The 23,697-nt window shown below is 43.9% G+C and overlaps 1 protein-coding gene across 2 annotated transcripts in view; it reads right to left on the bottom strand.

The window, feature by feature from the left end:
• Positions 1-7,527: 7,527 nt before the first annotated feature.
• Positions 7,528-23,697, bottom strand: part of anxa6 (annexin A6) — a 106,915-nt gene continuing 90,745 nt past the window's right edge. For both annotated transcript variants that reach the window (XM_060915340.1, XM_060915341.1), the window contains exon 25: positions 7,528-7,961. In XM_060915340.1, coding sequence (XP_060771323.1) covers positions 7,902-7,961 — 60 coding nt within the window. In that variant the 3' untranslated portion in view covers positions 7,528-7,901. The remainder of the gene's footprint in view (positions 7,962-23,697) is intronic.

Raw genomic sequence — 23,697 nt, 5'->3', positions numbered from 1 at the left:
GGCAGCTTATCAGTGGCTTGAACCCATGACCTTCAGATCAGTAAGCCAAAGCTTTAACTGTTGAGCCACCACTGCATCCTGTGCTTCAAGTGTCTAATCAGAGTGACTCAGATAGAGCTGCTACAATTTTTTCCAATGAAATAAAAAGTCACAAACATTTCTCAATAAGTACAAGTGTTTCTTACATAGATTTTATGTCTTTAATTTGCAGACAGATTAAAAAAACAACACCTGGCAACTCACTACGTGTATAAATGCATTGAATGTACAGTGGAATTGTGAATATTAAATTTCAACACAGTAAAGACATTTTATCAGCTAAATTTCAGTTAGCAAAATTATATCGCTGTGACATAAAAAGCTGAAATCTTTACATATACAGGACTGTCCAAAGGTTTTAGTCACATGTGTGGATATTTTGTGAAATGAAAATTCATCTCATCTCATCATCTCTAGCCGCTTTATCCTGTTCTACAGGGTCGCAGGCAAGCTGGAGCCTATCCCAGCTGACTACGGGCGAAAGGCGGGGTACACCCTGGACAAGTCGCCAGGTCATCACAGGGCTGACACATAGACACAGACAACCATTCACACTCACATTCACACCTACAGTCAATTTAGAGTCACCAGTTAACCTAACCTGCATGTCTTTGGACTGTGGGGGAAACCGGAGCACCCGGAGGAAACCCACGCGGACACGGGGAGAACATGCAAACTCCATGTCTTTGAAATATTAAAAATAATTATGAATATCAGTAAGCAATACAAAATGTAATCACATCAGTAGGGGACAGCAGGGAGACTTGAGACAGGGAGACTTGGGACAGTTTGTATTCCCATAAATTAATTTCAACCAATCAGGTTTTAGATGACAGCAGTTAAAGGATAACTGAAGTCATTTTTAAACTTGCTTTATTTCTTAATTAACGTGTTATTCAGTTATGTTTTCGGTTTTAGTAACCTTATATATCGTGACTTGTATTGGCAACTAATTGCAATTAAATAATATACTTATCGGCCTATTCGGTTTTTAGCCATGTTGAATTTAGTTCATTTGGTCCACAGCAGGCGTCGTTTATCCACGCGATCTTCACGACACCTGTGTGAGACTTTGAAACGTGAAGTGTCAGCCAGGTGTCAGTGCCGCCATTTTGAAAACTGTTTTCCAAATGAAATGTCACACAAAAATGAGTTTAAATGATGATTACTGCCTACTTTTTTCAAACTTTCCTGATTGCTATCAAAACAAACAAAACTTCCGGCTTGATTATGTCAGCATTCAAAAGAGGGCGCGCGCATCTTTGGACAACCCCGGTGTCCAAAATCGCTCCCTACTCACTATATAGGGCACTATACAGTGAGGACGCCATTTTGTAGTGCTGTCTGAAACCTTAGTGAGGATTATTTACACCCTATATAGTGCACTCAAAGTATCCCACGAAAAGTAGTGTACAACGATAGTCACTAACTAAAGCAATATATCCCATCATGCATTGCGATCGCGCTGAAAGAAATCTAATTAAAAGTCTGAAATGTGATTTAATAAAAGGCAGCGGCGAAGAAGAAAGAAAGGATTCAGCCTTGATTTAAAAGAACTGAAAGCTGCAGGTACTTTGTATTGATTAATGTGGGAAATGCGCTCAGTATAATGTGGATTTATCACAAAAACACATGCATGTATTTATTATTTTGAAACCCACCAGCCAACTGATCTGGCACACTTTAATTGTGCGACAGTAATGACGTAAATACCAGCGCGACGGACTAGTGTCTGAAAGCGTTTTTTCATTTTACCAATGAGCTCACTATATAGTCCTCTATACAGTAATTCCCTCTGTAGGGAGTAGTGAGCGAGTGAGCGATTTCAGACACAGGGAACATTGGCAGATGTTGGTCACTTTGATTTCTGCTGTACGTTTTATTTCCGTCCTACGATGTCTCGCACAGGTCTCAACGAATCTCGTTTATGGCCGTTGCTTTGACATATGGACTGATATATTACAGAGCATATTTCAAACATTCATAACTTGCTATAGCAGTGACAAAATAGCTATCAGAAATGCGTTCCTATATTTAATAAAATGAGATAAAAAGAATTTTGATGATAAAAAAATTTGCCTTCAGTTCCCCTTTAAATGTTGTCCCTTAGAGTATCCTACTTCCTTTGAAGCCATGAACCTTGACACTGTAGTCTGGTTTGTGCATGTCAATATTTTATCAACCAGAACTTGTATTTCCTACTTCACCTCCTCCTCTATTCTATGGTGTAATGTACACTGGTGAATTTGGGATTTGTTAGGAATTAAAGTATGGAACCAAGAGTTACCGTATACACTCTGAGAAAACAAAGTACATCATTGTACTTTTAGGGGTACAATGACTTGTCATTGGATCAGTACCCTCTAAAGTACTTATTTGTACCCTTTATATACTGATTGGGAACATGTATATACCTTTTTGACCCTAAAAAGGTACCCATAGTTACCTTGAGGTCCAGTAATGAGCCCTAAGGGGTACATTAGTGTAGATTGTACCTTGTGGGACAGAAATGGACTCCTACTGTAGCCTCTATTTCTGACAGTGTACAGTATTATTTATTAACCTTAAAGGTCCCATGGCATGAAATTTTCACTTTCTGAGGTTTTTTAACGTTAAAATTAGTTCCTCTGACCTTCTTAAGTCACCCCAGTGGCTAGAAATTTCATAATGTGTAAACCAAACTATGCCCAACATTTGAGAATGGCGCGTCAAAACGGCGCGTTGATAAGCTCTTCCCTTTACTACGTCAGCAAGGGAGATGATCCCCACGCCCCCCCTCTGGATTCCCACCCACTGTATGGATTGCCCCACCCAGTTGTAGTGAGGCGACCATAGAAGACACAACAACATGGCATCACCTAAGCGAGCGAAACATGGAAATTGCGCTGTACATGGATGTGACAACACAGAAAAGAGTCTGTTTTTACTGCCGACGGGAGAGCCCCTGAAGACGCAGTGGCTTAATTTTATTTACTTCAATAATACGCCGTCGAGTCTACCTAAGATGGTGTATGTTTGTCGGAAGCATTTTCCTGAGGAATGTTTCCACAACTTGGGACAGTACAGGGCAGGTTTTGCACATCAACTGTCACTGAAGCCTGGGTCTGTACTAAGCATCCCTGCCGCATCAGCCACAAACACCGAACAAGTAAGTGTATAACTGTTAAGTCGTTTTGCCGTGTTTTAAAATCGGTGCGTTTGCAATGGCTACATTAGCTGTGCAGCTAACCGCTTCCTGCAGTTAGCCAGGTACTCTGCGCTACCTCTGTTATAATAGCCAATCAAAACAGTTTTTACAAAGACACCCACCTTCTTTTTTTTAAGTCACTCGTTCATTTTATTTGTTTGTTTGTTCAGTAAAAACCCAAACATTTGTTGAATTTATTTTATTTCCTCGCGTCGCACCTTAATGACGTTAGCGCGCGGTATTTTTCCCTGATTCTGGGCCGGGGTGTCGTGAGTGGCAGAGCAGCTCCATCGCTGCGATCCATTGAAAGTCAGCCCTAGATCCAATCTTTTGTCGGGAGCCGAGGTCGCGCGGGCGGCCCTCCAGCGGCACCGGCCGCCCATGGAGGCAGCGGTTCTCCCAGGGGCGAGTTGGGGGGAGGAAACGGCAAAGTCCCCACTCCTCCATGGTAAAACTGCTCAGTTTTACCATGGGCCTCAGGCTGAAAAAAACCCGACAAAGTCCCAGTTTTACCATGGGCTCGAGTTGTACCATTTTTTTAGACAGGGCGGACGGACCAGGGCATTCGCCCGCCTGGCCGTGCCCGACGAGGAGCGCTCTCAGCCGGCTTGGGAGGCAGACGGCAGCCCCTCCCCCTCCCCCCATGGCATGCCCCCACCCTCTACCCTTCCCCGCCTCCATGCTTCTCATTAGCAAAACGACGCACTGGGAAAAGGGCTGAAATGGGGCTTTCTTCCAGGAGGCTATATCTACGTTCTGAGGGTTCATTTCGAGAAAGGCTGCGGATATAACATCCGGAAGCCTCCACAATCCCGTTTAAAGCATCAACAAACCCCCATGCCATGGGTCCTTTAAATTCTGTGGGAAAAAAACATTGAAGGATTTTTTTTTCAAAATGTCCAAATGGGGAGCCTTGGGACAGTTCATCATCCATCCATCATCTGTAACCACTTATTCTGTGCAAGGTCACAGGCAAGCTGGAGCCTATCCCAGCTGACTATGGGTGAGGGGCAGGGTACACCCTGGACAAGTCACCAGGTTATTGCAGGGCTGAGACATACGTAGAGACAAACAACCATTCACACTCAATTTAGAGCCACCAATTATCCTAACCTGCATGTCCTTGGACTGTGGGGGAAACCAGAGCACCTGGAGGAAACACAGGGAGAACATGCAAACTCCACACAGAAAGGCCCTCGTTGGCCACTGGGCTCGAACCCAGAACCTTCTTGCTCTGAGGCAACAGTGCTAACCACTACACCACCATGCCGCCCCAGCGGTGTTTAAAATGTTTCCTGCTGAATTGAAAGAGTAAACTAGGTAACTCACCATTGCAGGGTTCATACACTCCGCTCCAGCTGGGCTGAGAATGGAACTGTTTTGTCTCATCAGGTTTTGAGTAAACTGACGTTTCTATCACTGTACCAGCACTGTGTGTTCATACAGTTCATATGGTACAACTTTTGATAATAAATAAAAATGAAACATGTAGAATTAAGCTCTGTATTTATTTTTGTCCCATGTCTCCCTACTGTGTCCCAACTCTCCCAACATGATGTCCCATGTCTCCCCTCAATGTCTCATATCTCCCTGTAAAAAATACTGACAGAAAAAGTGAAGTCTGAAGGCCAGAATATGCAACAGTCTGAGAAACTCATGTTGTGGTAAGAGGGTGAAGTAAATACTCTCTAATGCAAAATGAATGTGACGCTACTTGCGACTCTAAATTGACCGTAGGTGTGAATGTGAGTGTGAATGGTTGTCTGTGTCTATGTGTCAGCCCTGTGATGACCTGGCGACTTGTCCAGGGTGTACCCCGCCTTTCGCCCGTAGTCAGCTGGGATAGGCTCCAGCTTGCCTGTGACCCTGTAGAACAGGATAAAGCGGCTACAGATAATGAGATGACATGAGATGATTAAAAGCCATAAAATTCTGTTTTCATGCCGTGTGGTAGCTAGTTCAAGGTTGGGAGGCATGTGGAGGTAAGATGTAAAACGGTGGGGAAAATGTCAAATCTGTTGTTGGCGATTCTGTCAATACATTGTTTTTCTATTCAATCCACAACCTGTACATATTGCTTGATTTTCATATTGCTTTTGTAAAGAGTATTTATGTTCATTTTGCATATTATTTATTTATTTATTTATCACTTTTCTTAGCTCTCAGGTATTTGCTAAGTAAGTACTGGGTTTTTTGTTTTGTTATATCCATCCATCCATCCATCCATCCATCCATTATCTGTAGTCTCTTATCCTGTTCTACAGGGTCGCGGGCAAGCTGGAGTCTATCCCAGTTGACTATGGGTGAGAGGCGGGGCACACCCTGGACAAGTCGCCAGGTCATTGCAGGGCTGACACATAGAGACAAACAACCATTCACACTCACAGTCAATTCAGAGCCACAAATTAGCCTAACGTTCATGTCTTTGGACTGTAGGGGAAACCGGAGCACCCGGAGGAAACCCATGCAGACACGGGGAGAACATGCAAACTCCACACAGAAAGGCCCTCGTCAGCCGCTGGGCTCGAACCCAGGACCTTCTTGCTGTGAGGTGACAGTACTAACCACTACACCACCGTGCCACCCCTTGTTTTGTTATATTTTTGTCTTAATATTTTACACCTTAATTTTTTTGTACCTTTGGGACTAGCACAAAAGAAATTTCATTGTGCCTTAACAATGACAATAAAGTGCTTGAACTTGAACTAACGGATCACCCGGTTTAATGATAACAGAGTTGACAACTCAACACTTGAAATGTACCCGCCGTTATAGAACAGACCGTGTGCATGTATGCATTATATACAACGTATACATGTGTAGATCTACTAGGGGGTGGCGCAGTGGTGTAGTGGTTAGCACTGTCGCCTCACAGCAAGAAGGTCCTGGGTTCGAGCCCAGCAGCCGACAAGGGCCTTTCTGTGTGGAGTTTGCATGTTCTCCCCGTGTCCGTGTGGGTTTCCTCCGGGTGCTCCGGTTTCCCCCACAGCCCAAAGACATGCAGGTTAGGTTAACTGGTGACTCTAAATTGACCGTAGGTGTGAATGTGAGTGTGAATGGTTGTCTGTGTCTATGTGTCAGCCCTGTGATGACCTGGCGACTTGTCCAGGGTGTACCCCGCCTTTCGCCTGTAGTCAGCTGGGATAGGCTCCAGCTTGCCTGCAACCCTGTAGAACAGGATAAAGCAGCTAGAGATGATGAGATGAGATTTTACACCTTAATTTTTTTGCACCTTTGGGACTAGCACAAAAGAAATTTCATTGTGCCTTAACAATGAGAATAAAGTGCTTGAACTTGAACAGATCACCCGGTTTAATGATAACAGAGTTGACGACGACTCAACACTTGAAATGTACCCGCCCGTGGCCGGCGAGGGCCTTTCTGTGCGGAGTTTGCATGTTCTCCCCATGCTTGCGTGGGTTTCCTCCGGGTGCTCCGGTTTCCCCCACAGTCCAAAGACATGCAGGTTAGGTTAACTGGTGACTCTAAATTGAGCGTAGGTGTGAATGTGAGTGTGAATGGTTGTCTGTGTCTATGTGTCAGCCCTGTGATGACCTGGCGACTTGCCCAGGGTGTACCCCGCCTTTCGCCTGTAGTCAGCTGGGATAGGCTCCAGCTTGCCTGCGACCCTGTAGAACAGGATAAAGCAGCTAGAGATGATGAGATGAGATTTTACACCTTAATTTTTTTGCACCTTTGGGACTAGCACAAAAGAAATTTCATTGTGCCTTAACAATGAGAATAAAGTGCTTGAACTTGAACAGATCACCCGGTTTAATGATAACAGAGTTGACGACGACTCAACACTTGAAATGTACCCGCCCGTGGCCAGCGAGGGCCTTTCTGTGCGGAGTTTGCATGTTCTCCCCATGCTTGCGTGGGTTTCCTCCGGGTGCTCCGGTTTCCCCCACAGTCCAAAGACATGCAGGTTAGGTTAACTGGTGACTCTAAATTGAGCGTAGGTGTGAATGTGAGTGTGAATGGTTGTCTGTGTCTATGTGTCGGCCCTGTGATGACCTGGCGACTTGTCCAGGGTGTGCCCCGCCTCTCACCCATAGTCAGCTGGGATAGGCTCCAGCTTGCCTGCGACCCTGTAGAACAGGATAAAGTGGCTAGAGATAATGGATGAATGGATAGATCTACTACTTAGCATAACATTTCAACATTGACATTTTCAGTAATTCAAACGTGAATAATTTACAGTTAAACACTAAAACACTAAACTCACATTTCACCAGCTGTACAGTGTGTATGTGCTGATTTTGACTTTGAGAAAACAAATGCACTCATTCACACAGACAGAAATAATGTATATTTATTTTAACGGCATGTAACTTTATATAGCCCTGTTAATATTCTTTAAACAAAATAACCCAACCTGACAGCACTCGGATCAACGTTTTTATTTCATGGATCACTTTAGTAAAACGTTACACTGAGCTTGATTACTGAAAAGCACTGACGGGTGGAGTAATTACACTTCAAAGCGTTAAAAAATAAAAACTGATTCACACACATGACACAGTGACTGCGGTGGGGTGGAGCTGCAGAGTGTGCAGTTCAAAGGTCATCAACTTTGGCATAACTGTGGCGACGGTAATTGCAGCACATCAGGTTTGGTGATCGAGGACGGGATCATAGCATAGCGTCTGCCGGCCCGACACGGCTCAGACTCCTAATCCTCACCACCGCAGAGGATCAGCAGGGTTTTACGGTAATCTCCTGACGTGTCTCCCTGGAAACACAACATTACACCATGTTCAGACTGAGGTTGTATTAACTTGTTAATGTGCAACACGAGAAGCCAGTAAAGAAAAATGCTTATTATGTTTCCATTCTTATACATCGAGTACTTTTTTTATTTTTTTGCTTTTTAAATTTTTACACAAGGATAAATTTGGCAGAAAAAAAATACAATGTACACAACGTTCCCCGTTCATCTTGGACACAATCTGTTTTCCACAATTTTATCCAGAAAATTTGCAGATGATTCTATACTCCCTGGCCACTTTATTAATAACACCCAGACAAACACCTCCTGTTTTATGCAGTTCTCTAATCAGCCAATCGCTTGACAGCAGCACATTGCATCAAATCATTGATTTGCAGATACAAATCAAGAGCTTCAATTAATGTTCACAATGTTCAAACATCAGAAGGGGGAAAATTGTGATCTGAAATTGTGACTTTCACCGGGTGCCAGATGGAGCATGAAGGTTTGAGTACTTCAGAAACTGCTGATCTCCTGGGGTTTTCACACACAACAGTCTCTAGAGTTTACACAGACAGAATGGTGCGAAAAACAAAAAACATCGAGTTGAGTGAGTGACAGTTCTGTGGGTGGAAAAAAGCGCCTTGTTGATAAAAGAGGTCAGAGGAAAATGGACAGGCCTGGGGTGGGTTTCCCCAAAAGCCTCTTAACACTAAGAGCATCTTAACTAGGAGAGAGAGAGAGTATTCATTGTGATGCTCGCTCTACCATTTAACGATGATCTTTGTGCTACGATGCTTTTGGGAAACCCACCCCCAGATTGGTTCGAGCTGCCAGGAAGGATATAGTAACTCATATAACCGTGGTGAGCAGAAAAGCATCTCAGCATGTAACAGAAAACAGAAGAACACATTGGGTTCCAGTCCTGCAGCCAAGAACAGGAATCTTAGAATCAACAACAAGTTCCTATTAAAGTGGCCGGTGAGTGTATCGTTTCAGTTTGGACATTTTTGCTTTTGTTTTGACATATCATATGACATATCATAGATTGTTGATGTCATTTGACGTGAGCCTATGAATATTTGAGTATGTCTTTATTATTACTATTTTTTTTAAAGTTGCTATCGTGTCCAAACAAGTTGTGTACATCTGAATTTTCACAGAGTTCTTTCTTTTAGTGATAATCAATCAATCAATCAATCAAACAAACAAACAAACAAACAAATAACATTCAACAGTTATTCCATGAAATCGAGTTGTACAAGAGCTGATAGCCGACGAGGCGCGTAGCACCGAGTTGTCTGTAGGCCATGTACGACAAGATTGAGTGGAATAACTGTTTAATTCTATCTACATTCATTGGATTTTCAGAAACTGAGCATTTTTATTTTTATCAAATTCCATAAATAAAAACTTTATACAAAACATGCGACAAAATCGTTTTCGCTTAGAATGTAAATAACCCGGTGCAATTTGTGAAAAATGCGATAATAATAATAATTCTTGAAAAAGAAAAAAAATGATACATTCTTACTATCAAATATTTTATTCCATATTTTGTTGCTTTTTTTGTTGTATTTTTCGGATTTTGTTTTTGAGTAGAGTTTCTATTTCATCCTCGGTTGGTTCAGCAACATGCTCCGCCATTTTGTTTTTCTCTACTCACATATATGAGCTGATATCCTCGTAGTAGAGTAGCCAATCAGAGCGCATGATTGCTCATATCCAGTGAATGTAGACAGAATAAATAATAATGTCTGTGAAGGTTTTCAGTCATCCATGGTGTTTTAAAACATGCAGTGACAGTAATTCAGGGTTGCTTGCTGTTAGAATAATGTTGATAATTATGTTTTCTCATTTCTCAGTGAGAATGGAGACATGCTGTGCTTACAACCTTAAAACAAAATGCGATTTAGGAGTTTATAACTAAAGAAAGACACTTTAGTGCGGTAGTTCTCACAGATGTTCATCATCAAGGAAATAAAATGATAAAACGATCAAATTGTGTTTGTTAGGATATTAGTAGTGAAAATAAACTCATCTGAGCAGCTTTTCTTCTTTTTTCATGATCCAGACCACATGGTGACGTGTACTTTATTCATACTAACTGTCTAATTATTGCTTCCTTGCACTATATCAGTGCTACACTTCCATTTACATGTCCATGAGATGCGAACTGCATTGCACTGGCTTTGCACTTGTCCTCTGCTAATAAAAGTTAATAAAGTTGAATCTAATCTCAATCTAATCTAATGTTATAACTCTGCATGCCCTACACTGACCCCCGGGTCACGGCAAAACTTGATGTGAAGTTTTTTTTTTTTTTTTCTTGTTCAATAATATAATAATATTTTATTTATACCGTGCAAATTAAACTATACAATTTTCAAAAGTGCCTAACAACTAAAACAACTTACTAAATATAACTAATAATAACGTATATAAGTAAATATACCTACAGTTGTGGTCAGAAGTTTACATACAGTGACATGAATGTCATCTTGGATATGAATGTCATGGCGATATTTGGGCTTTCAGTAATTTATTTGAACTGTTCTTTTTCTGTGGCAGAATGATTGTACAGCATACATCTTTCATGCACACGTTTTAATTTTCTTTGGGTTTTCTGAAATCAACACAGTGTCAAAATTATACATACAGCACACCTAGTAATATTTAGGTAAAATGTCTCTTCGCAAGATTCACCTTGACCAAACATTTCTGTTTACCAGCTTCTAGCAGAATTCTGGTTGGATATTTCACGACTCTTCATGGTAGAATTGGTAGAGTTCAATTAATTTTGTTTTTTTTTCTTGGCATGCACTCGACTTATAAGCATGGTCCATATATTTTCAATAGGGCTGAAGTTAGGACTTGTTTTAAGCTTAATGTTAGCCGGCTTTATCCTCCACAACCAGCTCTGATGTGTGTTTGGGTTCCTTGTCCTGTTGTAACTCCCAATTCGTGTTTAAGTTTCTGATGGTTTATGCTGAAGAATTCTGAGGTAGTCGTCCTCCTTCATTATTCCATCCACTTTGTGCAATGAACCAGTTCCACTGGCAGTAAAACAGCCCCAGAGCATGATGATCCTACCACCACCACCAGCTGGTACAGTGTCCCTCTGGACATGGTGGTCATTGTGGCCAAACAACTCAATCTTTGTCTCATCTGACCATAAAGCTATCCTCCAGAAGGCTTTTTCTTTGTCCTTGTGGTCAGCTTCAAACTTTAGTTAAGCTTGAAGGTGTCAATTTTGGAGCAGGGGGTTATTTCTTGGATAGCAGCCTCTTAGTCCATGGTGATCTGAACTGTAGACAGTGATCCATCAGCTTCCAGTTCATGGCAGGGCTGTGCCATGGTGGTTCCCAGGTTGTTCCTGACCATCCAAACCAATTTCCTTTCAGCTTTTTTTTTTTGAAGCAAAGTGGCTTGGCAAAGTGAATACACCTCACAATAACTTGGATACAATTGTTTGAACTGATCTTGGAATTTGCAGTTGTTTAAAAATGGCTCTAAGAGACATTCCAGAGTTGTGTATATCTGCGATCCTCTTTCTCAGATCTGCACTGAGCTCCTTAGACTTTCCCATTTTACCGTGTGTTGTTTAATCCAATGAGTGCTGTAAACAAACCCTTTTTATGAAGGCACAGAGAAGCTACCAGCTGTAGCCAATCATGATCACTAACAGGAAGTTAAGAGACCTCAGCTTTGGCAAGATAAGAGACATTTTGGAAGTTTCAGCACCTCTGAATTAAGAATCTACATGAGCGTATGTTAATTTTTGACCCTGTATGCATAATTTTGACTCTGTGTTGATTTCAGAAAATCCAAAGAAAATTAAAACTTGTGCACCAAATTCGGGGTTTGTTTTATTAAAGCTGTATGCTGTACAATCATTCTGCCACAGAAAAAGAACAGTTAAAATAAATTACTGAAAGCCCAAATATTGCCATGACATTCATATCCAAGATGACATTCATGTCACTGTATGTAAACTTCTGACCACAACTGTATATATATTAAAAAAAATAGAAAAATGAGTTTATTCATCCAAATGCCTACTGAAAGAGGACTGTTTTTAGCTCACTCTTGAAAACATTAAAATCAGTGGTGCATCTGGAGTCGGATGGCAAAGAGTTCCTGTGAAAAGGCAGCCCTGCCTTTCCACAAACGTGTCAGACTTTTGCGTTACAATTTAGTCTGCTAATGTTATCTGGCAGGCATTAACACGGACACCTGCACACACACACACGCACACACAAATATTGGACTCTCAATCGCAGAGCCGGCAACCGCATTTGGAGTTCTTTGCAGCACTAAACATTTCAAGAACTTTTAGTACTCACCCAATGGACTAATCAGCACAGCGCTCGGTGAGGTACCCGCCGAGATTGCTCCATACTCCCATTCCATTCCGTTTAACACATTGCATACACAAACACAAACACTCACACTTCCTGGTGCACAAACTTTCTTTCCCCTGGAAAACACGAGCTGTGGGAATTGGGATGTTTTATTTCCCAAATAGCCAATCAGAGACATTTATGACCGTAGGGATGAAAGTAAAATGATTATGGGTTAAATGTGCATTTGGGATGCCATAATGATGATTTGATGTGATGTATGTTTTATACCAAGAATATATTTTTCTTAATAGTAATGTAGAATGTACATGCATGTATTTTAACAGGGATTCAGAGTAGTATAATTTTGTTGTCTCACCTTTTTGTTTTGTCAGAATGGTTTCAACCACTTGTTCAGTTAATTAGGTAATTTGTCAATTAGGCAGTGTATAAAAACAGCAGTTTTCTCAGTCTGGGTGTGGGAGCTTAGGAGAAAGATTGGTGTTGGAGACTGTCTGTTGAAAGCTGGTTTTTTGTGCTTATTGTAGAGTTATAGGTAGTTTTATTTGACAACCATTGTGTTGATTTTTTTTTCTTTTTTGTTTATTTTTGAAAAGTTTTTTTTGTTATTGCACTGTAAAGTACTGCAAATAAATCTGCTCTGCCGCATTTGCACCGTACGTTCCCGTTGTGCTTCCTTTTCTTCAGTTTGGTGACCACCCTGCAGTGAAGGCTGAGCTGGACGGCTCAGCTACTTCACATTTGGTGTCAGAAGTGGGATTGTGGCGCCGACATTGAGACAGAGGCCAACAAGACGGGCACAGGTACGGAGTAAGATGACATACAGGAAGATGAAGAGTGATCTCCTGGGTCAGCTACCAGCTGAGGAGGAGGCCGAAGGAGCTGTAGGACGAGAGCCACAAGCACACTCTGATGACGGCAGACAACCAGAAGCATTTGACCTCTCAGCCCTGTATAGTCTGCTGAAGCAGTCCATGCAGACACAGGAGCAAGAGATGCTTAAGCAAGAGCAGAGGTGGCGCAGCATTCAAATCCAGCTGAACAACGTCTGTGACGAGTTGGAGGCCGACCGCAGGAGTGGCAGCGGAGGACAGCAGCACTGGGGAGAAGGGGCCAGGCCAGCACCAGTTCCTGCAGCAGCGACAGCAGTACCATCTCCCGTGATGCCATCCTGGTCACCACCTCCTGTACCACCTGCAGCAGCGACAGCAGTATCACCAGCACCAGTGTATCCAGCTCCATCAGCAGCACCACCCGCAGCACCATCAGCACCCCCTGGGATGCCGGTGAGGCCTCCGGCAGCTCCTCTAGTCTTTCCACCATCCCTGTGTTCCGATCCAGCAGCCCCAACACCAGCGACATGGACTCGAGTAGCAGTGCCTAGGCTAGAGGACGGTGATGATGTGGAGCAGTATATGACCACCTTTGAACGTCTAGCTACAGCCTACAGGTGGCCTCCAGCTGAGTGGGCCACATTCCTTGTGCCATACTTGACTGGCAAGGCTCGGGCTGCCTATGTCGCTATGGACCCGTACGAGGCAGCGGATTACTACAAGGTCAAGGAGGCCATCTTGGCCAAGTACGAAATCAGCGCTGAGAGTTACCGGTCACGATTCAGGGAGCCGGATGTTCAACCTGGTGAGACTCCAAAAGAGTTTTACAACCGTCTGAAGGACCTGTACCAAAAATGGATACGGCCAGCTGAGCGCACCGTTGAGGAGATTGGTGAGATCCTCATCTTGGAGCAGTTTTTATGTTCTCTTGCTCCAGAGTTGAGGGTGTGGGTCAAAGAGCACAACCCCAACACCGGCCTGAAGGCAGCAGACCTGGTGGATGCCTTCCTGGCAGCCCGCCGAGGACCAAAGGACTTCCGGTTCCATGGCAGCAGCAGAGCACCTCAGAAGGGTAAGTCTGGGGGAAATGGGAGTGGAGTTGGTTCTGGTCTGGGGAGTAGTATTCAGAGTAGGGGTCCATCCCACAGACAGTACTCACCACAACACCATCCTCAGTCTAAACCTTTTGACATATCTACCAACATACCTGCTAACATACATACTGTTTGTCATTTTTGTGGTAAACCTGGTCATTGGGCGAGAGTTTGTCCGGTGAAGAAAGTGAAAGGGGCTAGTACAGTTTCTGGGCCTAGACCTATGACTGAGACCATGCATGCCAGCAGATTGCCAGTAATGGAGGTCACGGTAAATGATAAATCGGCGATGGCTCTCCTGGACACAGGCAGCACCCACACCCTGGTGCGACCCTACCTGGTTCAGCAGCCTGATGCCATGACGGGCAGAAAATTGAGAGTGGTATGTGTGAATGGTGATGAGCACGAGTACCCCATAGCACTAGTGTCCTTAAAAGTGCAAGACCAAATGTTCCACTTAGAAGCTGGTGTGGTTAAAAGTCTAAATCATCCTGTGGTCTTAGGTCAGGATGTGTGGATTCTGCCAGACCTGGTGCAGGCTACTCTACCAGTGAGTTGCGTTGCTACCAGGGCACAGGCTAAAAAGACTCAGGCTGAGGAGTTAGCCGCTAAGGACTTAAGTGAAATGCCATTCAGTGGAGAAATTATTCCGTCCCCTGTAAAAGTAAGAACCCGGAAGACACGCCGACAGCGTAGATATGACAAATTGGTTGGTACAGTTAAAGTCCTGTCTGCTGGAGAGCTAGAGGCCGTTCCTGAGGCAGGGGAGGATGTATGGAAAGTGCCTGAGAACTTGAAAGAGTTGCAGGAAAAGGATGACACCCTGAAAGAGCTTTTCAGCAAAGTGGTGGAGGTTGATGGTGTGAGCACAGGCCAGAAGAAGTCTTTGCTGGGAGAGTTTTACTTTGTGCGTGATGGCTTGTTGTATCATCAGCCTGAGGGTGGCAGTGTAGAGCAGTTGGTGATACCCCATTGTCTGAGGCAGAAGATTTTGTGTTTGGGCCATGATATTCCTTGGTCTGCTCATTTGGGAAGTGTAAAGACTCTAGAAAGAATCTCTGACAGATTTTACTGGCCGGGGTTGTATACTGATGTACAGAAACACTGCAAAACATGCTCCACCTGCCAGCTATGCAGCAAACACACAGTCAAGCCATATTCACTTCAGCCACTTCCATTGATAGAGGTCCCATTTACCAGAATAGGTATGGACATTGTAGGACCCTTGCAACGCACACAGTCAGGCTACCAGTACATTTTGGTCATTTGTGATTATGCCACCCGCTATCCTGAAGCATTCCCCCTACGTAAAGTCACTGCTAGATCCATTGCCCTTGCACTATTACAGTTGTTTTCGAGGGTAGGGATTCCCCAAGAAATACTTACTGATCAGGGAACCGCCTTCCTGTCAAACACGTTAAAACAAGTTTATGGGCTATTGGGTATTAGAGGGATCAGGACCACTCCTTACCATCCTCAGACTGATGGCCTCGTGGAGAGGTACAACCAGACGTTGAAAGGCATGCTGAGGAAGTTTGTCTCGGCCAATGGAAAAGACTGGGACCGCTGGCTGCCGTACCTGATGTTTGCCTACCGGGAAGTCCCTCAGGCATCCACGGGGTTTTCGCCATTCGAGCTCCTGTATGGCCGGCAGGTGCGTGGACCTCTTGACCTGCTGAAGGATGTCTGGGAGTCACCCAAGTCCACCACCTCCAGTGTGATCTCCTATGTCATGGCCATGAGGGAGAAGATGGAGGAGATGGCCAGCCTGGTGCGCGACAACCTCCAGCGTGCCCAGGAGACTCAGATCACCTGGTACGACCGGAGTGCACGTCGAAGAACTTTTCAGCCAGGCCAGAAAGTCCTTCTTCTCCTGCCCACTGAGGAAAACAAGTTGCTGGCTAAGTGGCAGGGACCCTACTGCATCACCAGGCAGTTGGGACCAACCACGTACGAGCTGGAAATGCCAGAGAGAAGGAAACGGCGGCAGGCGTTCCACGTCAACCTCCTCAAAGAGTGGCACGAACGGGAGACGCCACTCAGTCCACAGCTGTTGGTGCAGGCTGTGAAGGAAGAAGAGGACACCCCAGAACAGTTCTTCCCCATAGACCAACCAGCTGGGACATTGGATCTTGCTCACCTAACTCCTCAGCAGCAGCAAGAACTATGGGCCATTGTCCCTGAAGGCCTGTTCAGTGACCGACCGGGGTACACATCAGTGGCCGAGCACTCCATCCGTCTTAAGGATTCTACACCCGCCAGGCAACGGATGTATAGAGTCCCAGAGCGCTTGTTACCTGCTCTCCAGGAGGAGCTGCAGGTGATGCAGAGACTGGGGGTGATTGAGCGTTCGGAGAGTGCCTGGAGCAGTCCGGTGGTTCTGGTGCCAAAGAAAGATGGCACCATGCGCTTCTGCATTGACTTTCGGCAGGTGAACGCTCAGTCACACTTCGACGCCTACCCCATGCCCAGACTGGAGGACCTTATCGAGCGTCTGGGGGGTGCCCACTACATCACCACGCTGGACCTGAGCAAGGGCTACTGGCAGGTGCCGCTGGCTAAAGAGGCGAGACCGTATACGGCCTTTAGGACACCTCAGGGCCTGTTTCAGTTTACCGTGATGCCCTTTGGCCTACAGGGGGCGCCTGCTACCTTCCAGCGTCTGATGGACCGTGTGCTGGATGGCACCGCCAGCTTCGCGGGGGCCTATCTGGATGACATTATAGTCTACAGCAGCAGTTGGGCAGAGCATGTGCAGCACTTGGCTGAAGTGTTGCGTCGCATTCACGAGGCGGGGCTGACCATTCAGCCCAACAAGTGAGCGTTTGTTCAGCAGGAGGTACGCTACCTGGGACACATTGTTGGACGTGGGGTGATCAAGCCTCAGCAGGACAAGATCGAGGCTATCCGGGACTGCTTGCGACCAGAGACCAAGAAGGGGGTTCGATCCTTCTTGGGGCTTGCGGGGTGGTACCGGAGGTTTGTCCCTAACTTTGCCACCAGAGCTGCACCCCTCACAGATCTCACCAGAAAGGCTGGCTCTGTCCGAGTCAGATGGGAGGAGCAGCATGACAAGGCCTTCAGAGACCTGAAGGAGGCTCTCTGCAGTGGGCCAGTGCTGCAGAGTCCGGACTTCAAGCAGCCGATGACTGTCCAGACTGATGCTTCGGGGGTCGGTCTGGGGGCAGTTCTGCTTCAAGGGGAAGGAGATCAGCAGCGCCCTGTGGCTTATATCAGCCGCAAACTCTTTCCCAGAGAGACCAGGTACTCAGCTGTTGAGCTAGAGTGCCTTGCTGTTAAATGGGCCCTTGACGCTTTCCGTTACTACCTTTTAGGTAGACAATTTGTTTTAGAGACTGACCACCGGGCCTTGAAGTGGCTTGGGCAGATGAAGGACACAAATGCCCGTATCACCCGATGGTTTTTGGCTTTGCAGCCCTACAGTTTCCAGGTCCGCTATCGGGCGGGCAAGCAGAACACAGTGGCGGATTACTTGTCTCGCCACCCCAGTGGCGAGTCTCCAGAGGAAGGGGGAAATGTGAAAAGGCAGCCCTGCCTTTCCACAAACGTGTCAGACTTTTGCGTTACAATTTAGTCTGCTAATGTTATCTGGCAGGCATTAACACGGACACCTGCACACACACACACGCACACACAAATATTGGACTCTCAATCACGGAGCCGGCAACCGCATTTGGAGTTCTTTGCAGCACTAAACATTTCAAGAACTTTTAGTACTCACCCAATGGACTAATCAGCACAGCGCTCGGTGAGGTACCCGCCGAGATTGCTCCATACTCCCATTCCATTCCGTTTAACACATTGCATACACAAACACAAACACTCACACTTCCTGGTGCACAAACTTTCTTTCCCCTGGAAAACACGAGCTGTGGGAATTGGGATGTTTTATTTCCCAAATAGCCAATCAGAGACATTTATGACCGTAGGGATGAAAGTAAAATGATTATGGGTTAAATGTGCATTTGGGATGCCATAATGATGATTTGATGTGATGTATGTTTTATACCAAGAATATATTTTTCTTAATAGTAATGTAGAATGTACATGCATGTATTTTAACAGGGATTCAGAGTAGTATAATTTTGTTGTCTCACCTTTTTGTTTTGTCAGAATGGTTTCAACCACTTGTTCAGTTAATTAGGTAATTTGTCAATTAGGCAGTGTATAAAAACAGCAGTTTTCTCAGTCTGGGTGTGGGAGCTTAGGAGAAAGATTGGTGTTGGAGACTGTCTGTTGAAAGCTGGTTTTTTGTGCTTATTGTAGAGTTATAGGTAGTTTTATTTGACAACCATTGTGTTGATTTTTCTTTTTTGTTTATTTTTGAAAAGTTTTTTTTGTTATTGCACTGTAAAGTACTGCAAATAAATCTGCTCCGCCGCATTTGCACCGTACGTTCCCGTTGTGCTTCCTTTTCTTCAGTTTGGTGACCACCCTGCAGTGAAGGCTGAGCTGGACGGCTCAGCTACTTCACAGTTCCATAATTTTGATACAGCAGCCATAAAGGCTCCGTCACCAAGAGCAGGCCAAGTTCGAAAGTTCAGCGCTGACAGGAGGAACTTCTTGTTGGATCTAAGACTATAAACTGAGTTAGACTTAAAAGTTAGTAAGCTAGAAAGATACTCTGGAGCCATATTGCTGTACGAATGCACTTAAAAGTGATAATAATAATCTTAAAATCTATCCTAAACTTAACTGGAAGCCAATGCAAATCATAAAGAAGTGGCATTGGGACTTGTCTTGTTACAAGATACACCCACTTTTCATTTTTAACTTTGTGGAGTTCTTTGCATTTGGAAAAAAAATTGTAAAATTGAGGTATGATTTCTATTTTATCATTCAAAAATGAAAAGGGGGTGAAAACTTTTGCTTCAGAAGGAGAAGATTGATGTTTTGGAATGGTCACAGCCCAGATCGAAATCCTATCGAAAAAACTGTGGAATAACTTATTTGAAAGAGGAGATTCACTCACAATGTAATAGATTTGGAATATTTCTCCAAGGAAGAGTGGAATAAAATTGGCAAATCAAGGTGAGCTAAGCGAGACGAAACTTACAAAAAAAAAAAAAAACAAAGTGCTGCATTACAAGCAAAAGGAGCTTTAACAAAGTACAGTATTAGTTAAGGGGTGTGCATACTTATGCAACCAGGTTATTGTAAAGTCTTTCCTTGTTTTTTTTCTCATATGTTTCTATTTGTTTTTACCCGAATTGTATTGGTTGCTAAAGCACATTAAAATCTCGGTTTAATTAAAAAAAAAAAAACCTGCAGTTTTAATACAGGCGTGCAGACTTTTATATCTATTGTATATACTGTATTATTCTATCCACATTCACTGGATGTGAGCAATCACATGCTCTGATTGGCTACTCTACGACCAGGATATCAGCTCATATACTGTGAGTAGAGAAAAACAAATTGGCGGAGCGTGTTGCTGAAATAAAAACTCTACTTGAAAACAAAACCTGAAAAAATACAAAAAAAGCAACAAAATATGGAATGAAAGAATTTGATGGTAAGAGTGTATCTTTTTTTAAAAAATTTTCAAGAAATATTGTTATCGCATTTTTCACAAATTGCTCCTGTCATTTCGCCGGTTTGTTTACATTCTACGCGGAAATGATTTTGTCCGACGTTTTGTATAAAGTTTTTATTTATCGAATTTGCAAAAAATAAAAATAACAATGCTCTGTTTATCAAAATCCAGTGAATGTGGATAGAATAAAATAGTTATTCCATTCAATCTTGTCATACATGCATTATAGCCTACTTGGTGCTACGCGCCTCGTCGGCTATCAGCTCATGTACGACTCGATTTCATGGAATAACTGTGAATTCAATGGTTACATTTTAGTTTAAGGAACACATAAGGTATACAGAATAAGAAGTTAGTTAAAATATTGTTATTTGTTGAATTAAGTGGAAATTAGATACCATTTACTATGTAGCACTTTTTATTCATAAATACAGTATATATATATGGGCTGTTTGACAATCAGCTAATACTGCGAGTTGGCCATCATAAAAATGGTACCTACTACCATCTGGCAAGGCACGCTGCAATACAGATGCGAGTGAGGAAGTCAAACTCTCGCGGTTACCAGAGGACCCGCCCCCCACTGTAACCCTAGCGGTATAGGCGAGAGGCTGAGGGCTATGGAAACGGAGATTGGCACCACACCCATATGCCTTAAAGAGTTGGTTAGTACTGGGACAGGAGACTGCCTGGGGAGACCAGATTCTGGCGTGAGAGGGACTTTGACTTGACTTTAACAATCGCCATTTACTTCTCAGGTCCACGGTAGTCCAAAAATCAAACCTCAGGTTTGAAGAAACCTTTATTCATCACATGCACACTTCAAGCATAGTGAAATTCATTCTCTGCATTTAACCCATCTGAAGCAGTGAACACACACACACACTCAGAGCAGTGGGCAGCCACACCAGAGCGCCCAGGGAGCAGTCAGGGGTTCGGTTCCTTGCTCAAGGGCACCTCAGCCCAAGGCCGCCCCACGTCAACCTAACTGCATGTCTTTGGATTGTGGAGGAAACCAGAGCACCCAGAGGAAACCCACGCAGACACGGGGAGAACATGCAAACTCCACACAGAAAGGCCCTTGCCGGCTGCTGGGTTCGAACCTTCTTGCTGTGAGGCGACCGTGCTAACCACTACACCACCGTGCCGCCCAGGTTTTTGTGTTTCTCTACTGTGTATGTGTGTGTGTATACACACACACACACACACACACACTCTCTCTCTCTCTCTCTCTCTCTCTCTCTCTATATATATATATATATATATATATATATATATATATATAATAACTAAAGTGGGGACAATCCTTGTGGTTTTCCAGAGAGGACACTTTTTGATGGACTCACATTTCAACCACATGTGAAGCTCCGCTGCTAATCAAATGTCTCGCATCTGTTTCAAGTCCTGTTTTTGCTAAGCAACAACAGATTCTTCTGCTTGAAAAGAGACAAATACTTTCTTGAAAAATCTTTTACAACCTCATCATATGGTGAGTGTTTTCCAGAGAGGACATTTTTGATGGGCAGAGGACACTATCAGAGACAATTAGTAGACAGTTGCTGCACATGGCTCATGACTTAGCGCATTTGCGAACACTTTCTTTGGTGGCTGACCAGGCCAATTCTTGAGAGGCAGATACAGCCGCAGATCTTACAAATAAATGCCGATGATGTTGGTGCTGCCCCGGTATTAGCCTTCCTCCTTGCCCTCTTTGCATCTGCTTCAGCATTAAGCTTGCGCTCGCCTGCTTTGAGTGCCTGATTACACACAGTCCTCCATTTGCTTTTATTCACCATGAGAGATTCCCAAGTTGCAGGTGGTAAATCAATTTCGAGCATGTCTCTCTTGCAGACATCCTTGAAACGTAACTTACCGTAGGTCGGCCGACAGGTCTCAACCCCAGTTCCAGCTCCCCTTACAAGAGGTCCTTGGGGATTCGACCATCTTCCATATGACAAACATGGCCCAGCCACCTCAGTCTGCGATACCTGAGGAGGGTGTACATGGATGGAATGCCTGCTCTTTCAAGAACATTGCTGTTGGATATCTTATTTGCCCATAAGATGGACAGAATGCGACGAAGGCATTTTTCCTGCCTAGCATAGGTGGTCCAAGACTCACTTCCGTAAAGTAGAGTGCTCACAATGCAGGCACAATAAACAGCAATTTTGGTCTGGGTGGTGAGTTTCTTGTTCTCCCATACTCGAGACGAAAGCTTGGCCATATTGTTTGCAGCCTTCCCAATTCTTTTTCCAATCTCCACATCAAGAGAGGCATTGTCTGAGATAGTAGAGCCAAGATAGGTAAACTGTGGGATGGGATCCAAGGTGTAGTCTTTGATGGTGAGGACAGGTATAGCTTCGGAACCTTGACACATAACTTTTGTCTTCTTCAAGCTGATGCTGAGGCTGAAATCACTGCATGCATTGGAGAACCGGTCAAGAAGGTGCTGAAGGTCTACCTCATTGTGTACAATGAGGGCAGCATCGTCAGCAAAGAGGAAGTCACGAAGGGTTACTTTGCGAACTTTTGTCTTTGCTCGAAGACGTGCAAGGTTGAAGAGATTAAACAGAGACACTTAGTTTGCAAAAATGTAACTTCCACTTGAATATCTTTCTATTGTGAATGAAAGTACGGTATACATCCCAAAGTAAAACCTAGTTAGTGTGAAAAAATGCGATTCTGAATTTAACTAGTAAAATCTCAGTGTTATAATTAAAGTAGAATTAAATGAAATGAGCACAAGGTCAAACCTGAGCTGCATTTGACTTTTAAACGTATTTGTAAGAACTTATAAGAGACATTAGTGCTGTAGGTAGGGCTGTAGGTGTGTCCCTGTAAAATACAGTGTCTTGCAAAAGTATTCATCCCCCTTGGTGTTTGTCCTGTTTTGTCGCATTACAAGCTGGAATTAAAATGGATTTTTGGAGGGTTAGCACCATTTGATTTACACAATATGCCTATCACTTTAGATGTGAAAATTTTTTATTGTGACACAAACAATAATTAAGACGAAAAAACAAAATAGGTATTTCTCCCCCTCCCCAAAGTCAATACTTTGTAGGGCCACCTTTTCCTGCAGTTACAGCTGCAAGTCTCTTGGGGTATGTCTCTATTAGCTTAGCACATCTAGCCACTGGGATTTTTGCCCATTCCTCAAGGCAAAACTGCTCCAACTCCTTCAAGTTAGATGGGTTGTGTTGGTGTACAGCAATCTTCAAGTTATGCCACAGATTCTCAATTGGACTGAGGTCTGGGCTTTGACGAGGCCATTCCAAGATATTTAAATGTTTCCCTTTAAACCACTCCAGTGTAGCTTTTGCAATATGTTTTGGGTCATTGTCCTGCTGGAATGTGAACCTTCATCCCAGTCTCAAACCTCTGGCCAACCCAAACAGGTTTTCCTTCAGAACTGCCCTGTATTTAGTGCCATCCATCTTTCCTTCTGTCCTGACCAGCTTTCCTGTCCCATCAGATGAAAAATATCCCCAGAGAATGATGCTGCCACCTCCATGCTTCACTGTAGGAATGGTGTTTTCAGGGTGTTGGGTTTGTGCCACACATGGCATTTCCCATGATGGCCAAAAAGATAAATTTTAGTCTCATTTGACCAGAGAATCTTCTTCCATGAGTTTGAGGAGTCTGCCACATGCTGTTGGGCAAACTCCAAACATGTTTTCTTATTTATTTCTTTAAACAATGACTTTTTTCTGGCCACTCTTCCATAAAGCCCCACTCTGTGGAGTGTACAGCTTAAAGTGGTCCTATGGACAGATACTCCCATCTCCGCTGTGGATCTCTGCAGCTCCTTCAGTGTTATCTTTGTTGCATTTCTAATTAATGCCCTCCTTGCCCGGTCTGTGAGTATTGGTGGGTGGCCTTCTCTTGTAAGGTTTGTAGTGGTGCCATATT

The sequence above is a fragment of the Neoarius graeffei genome, chromosome 2 (genome assembly GCF_027579695.1).
Source record: "Neoarius graeffei isolate fNeoGra1 chromosome 2, fNeoGra1.pri, whole genome shotgun sequence".
NCBI classification, from domain to species: domain Eukaryota; kingdom Metazoa; phylum Chordata; class Actinopteri; order Siluriformes; family Ariidae; genus Neoarius; species Neoarius graeffei.
This window is presented reverse-complemented; position numbering and strand designations above follow the sequence as displayed.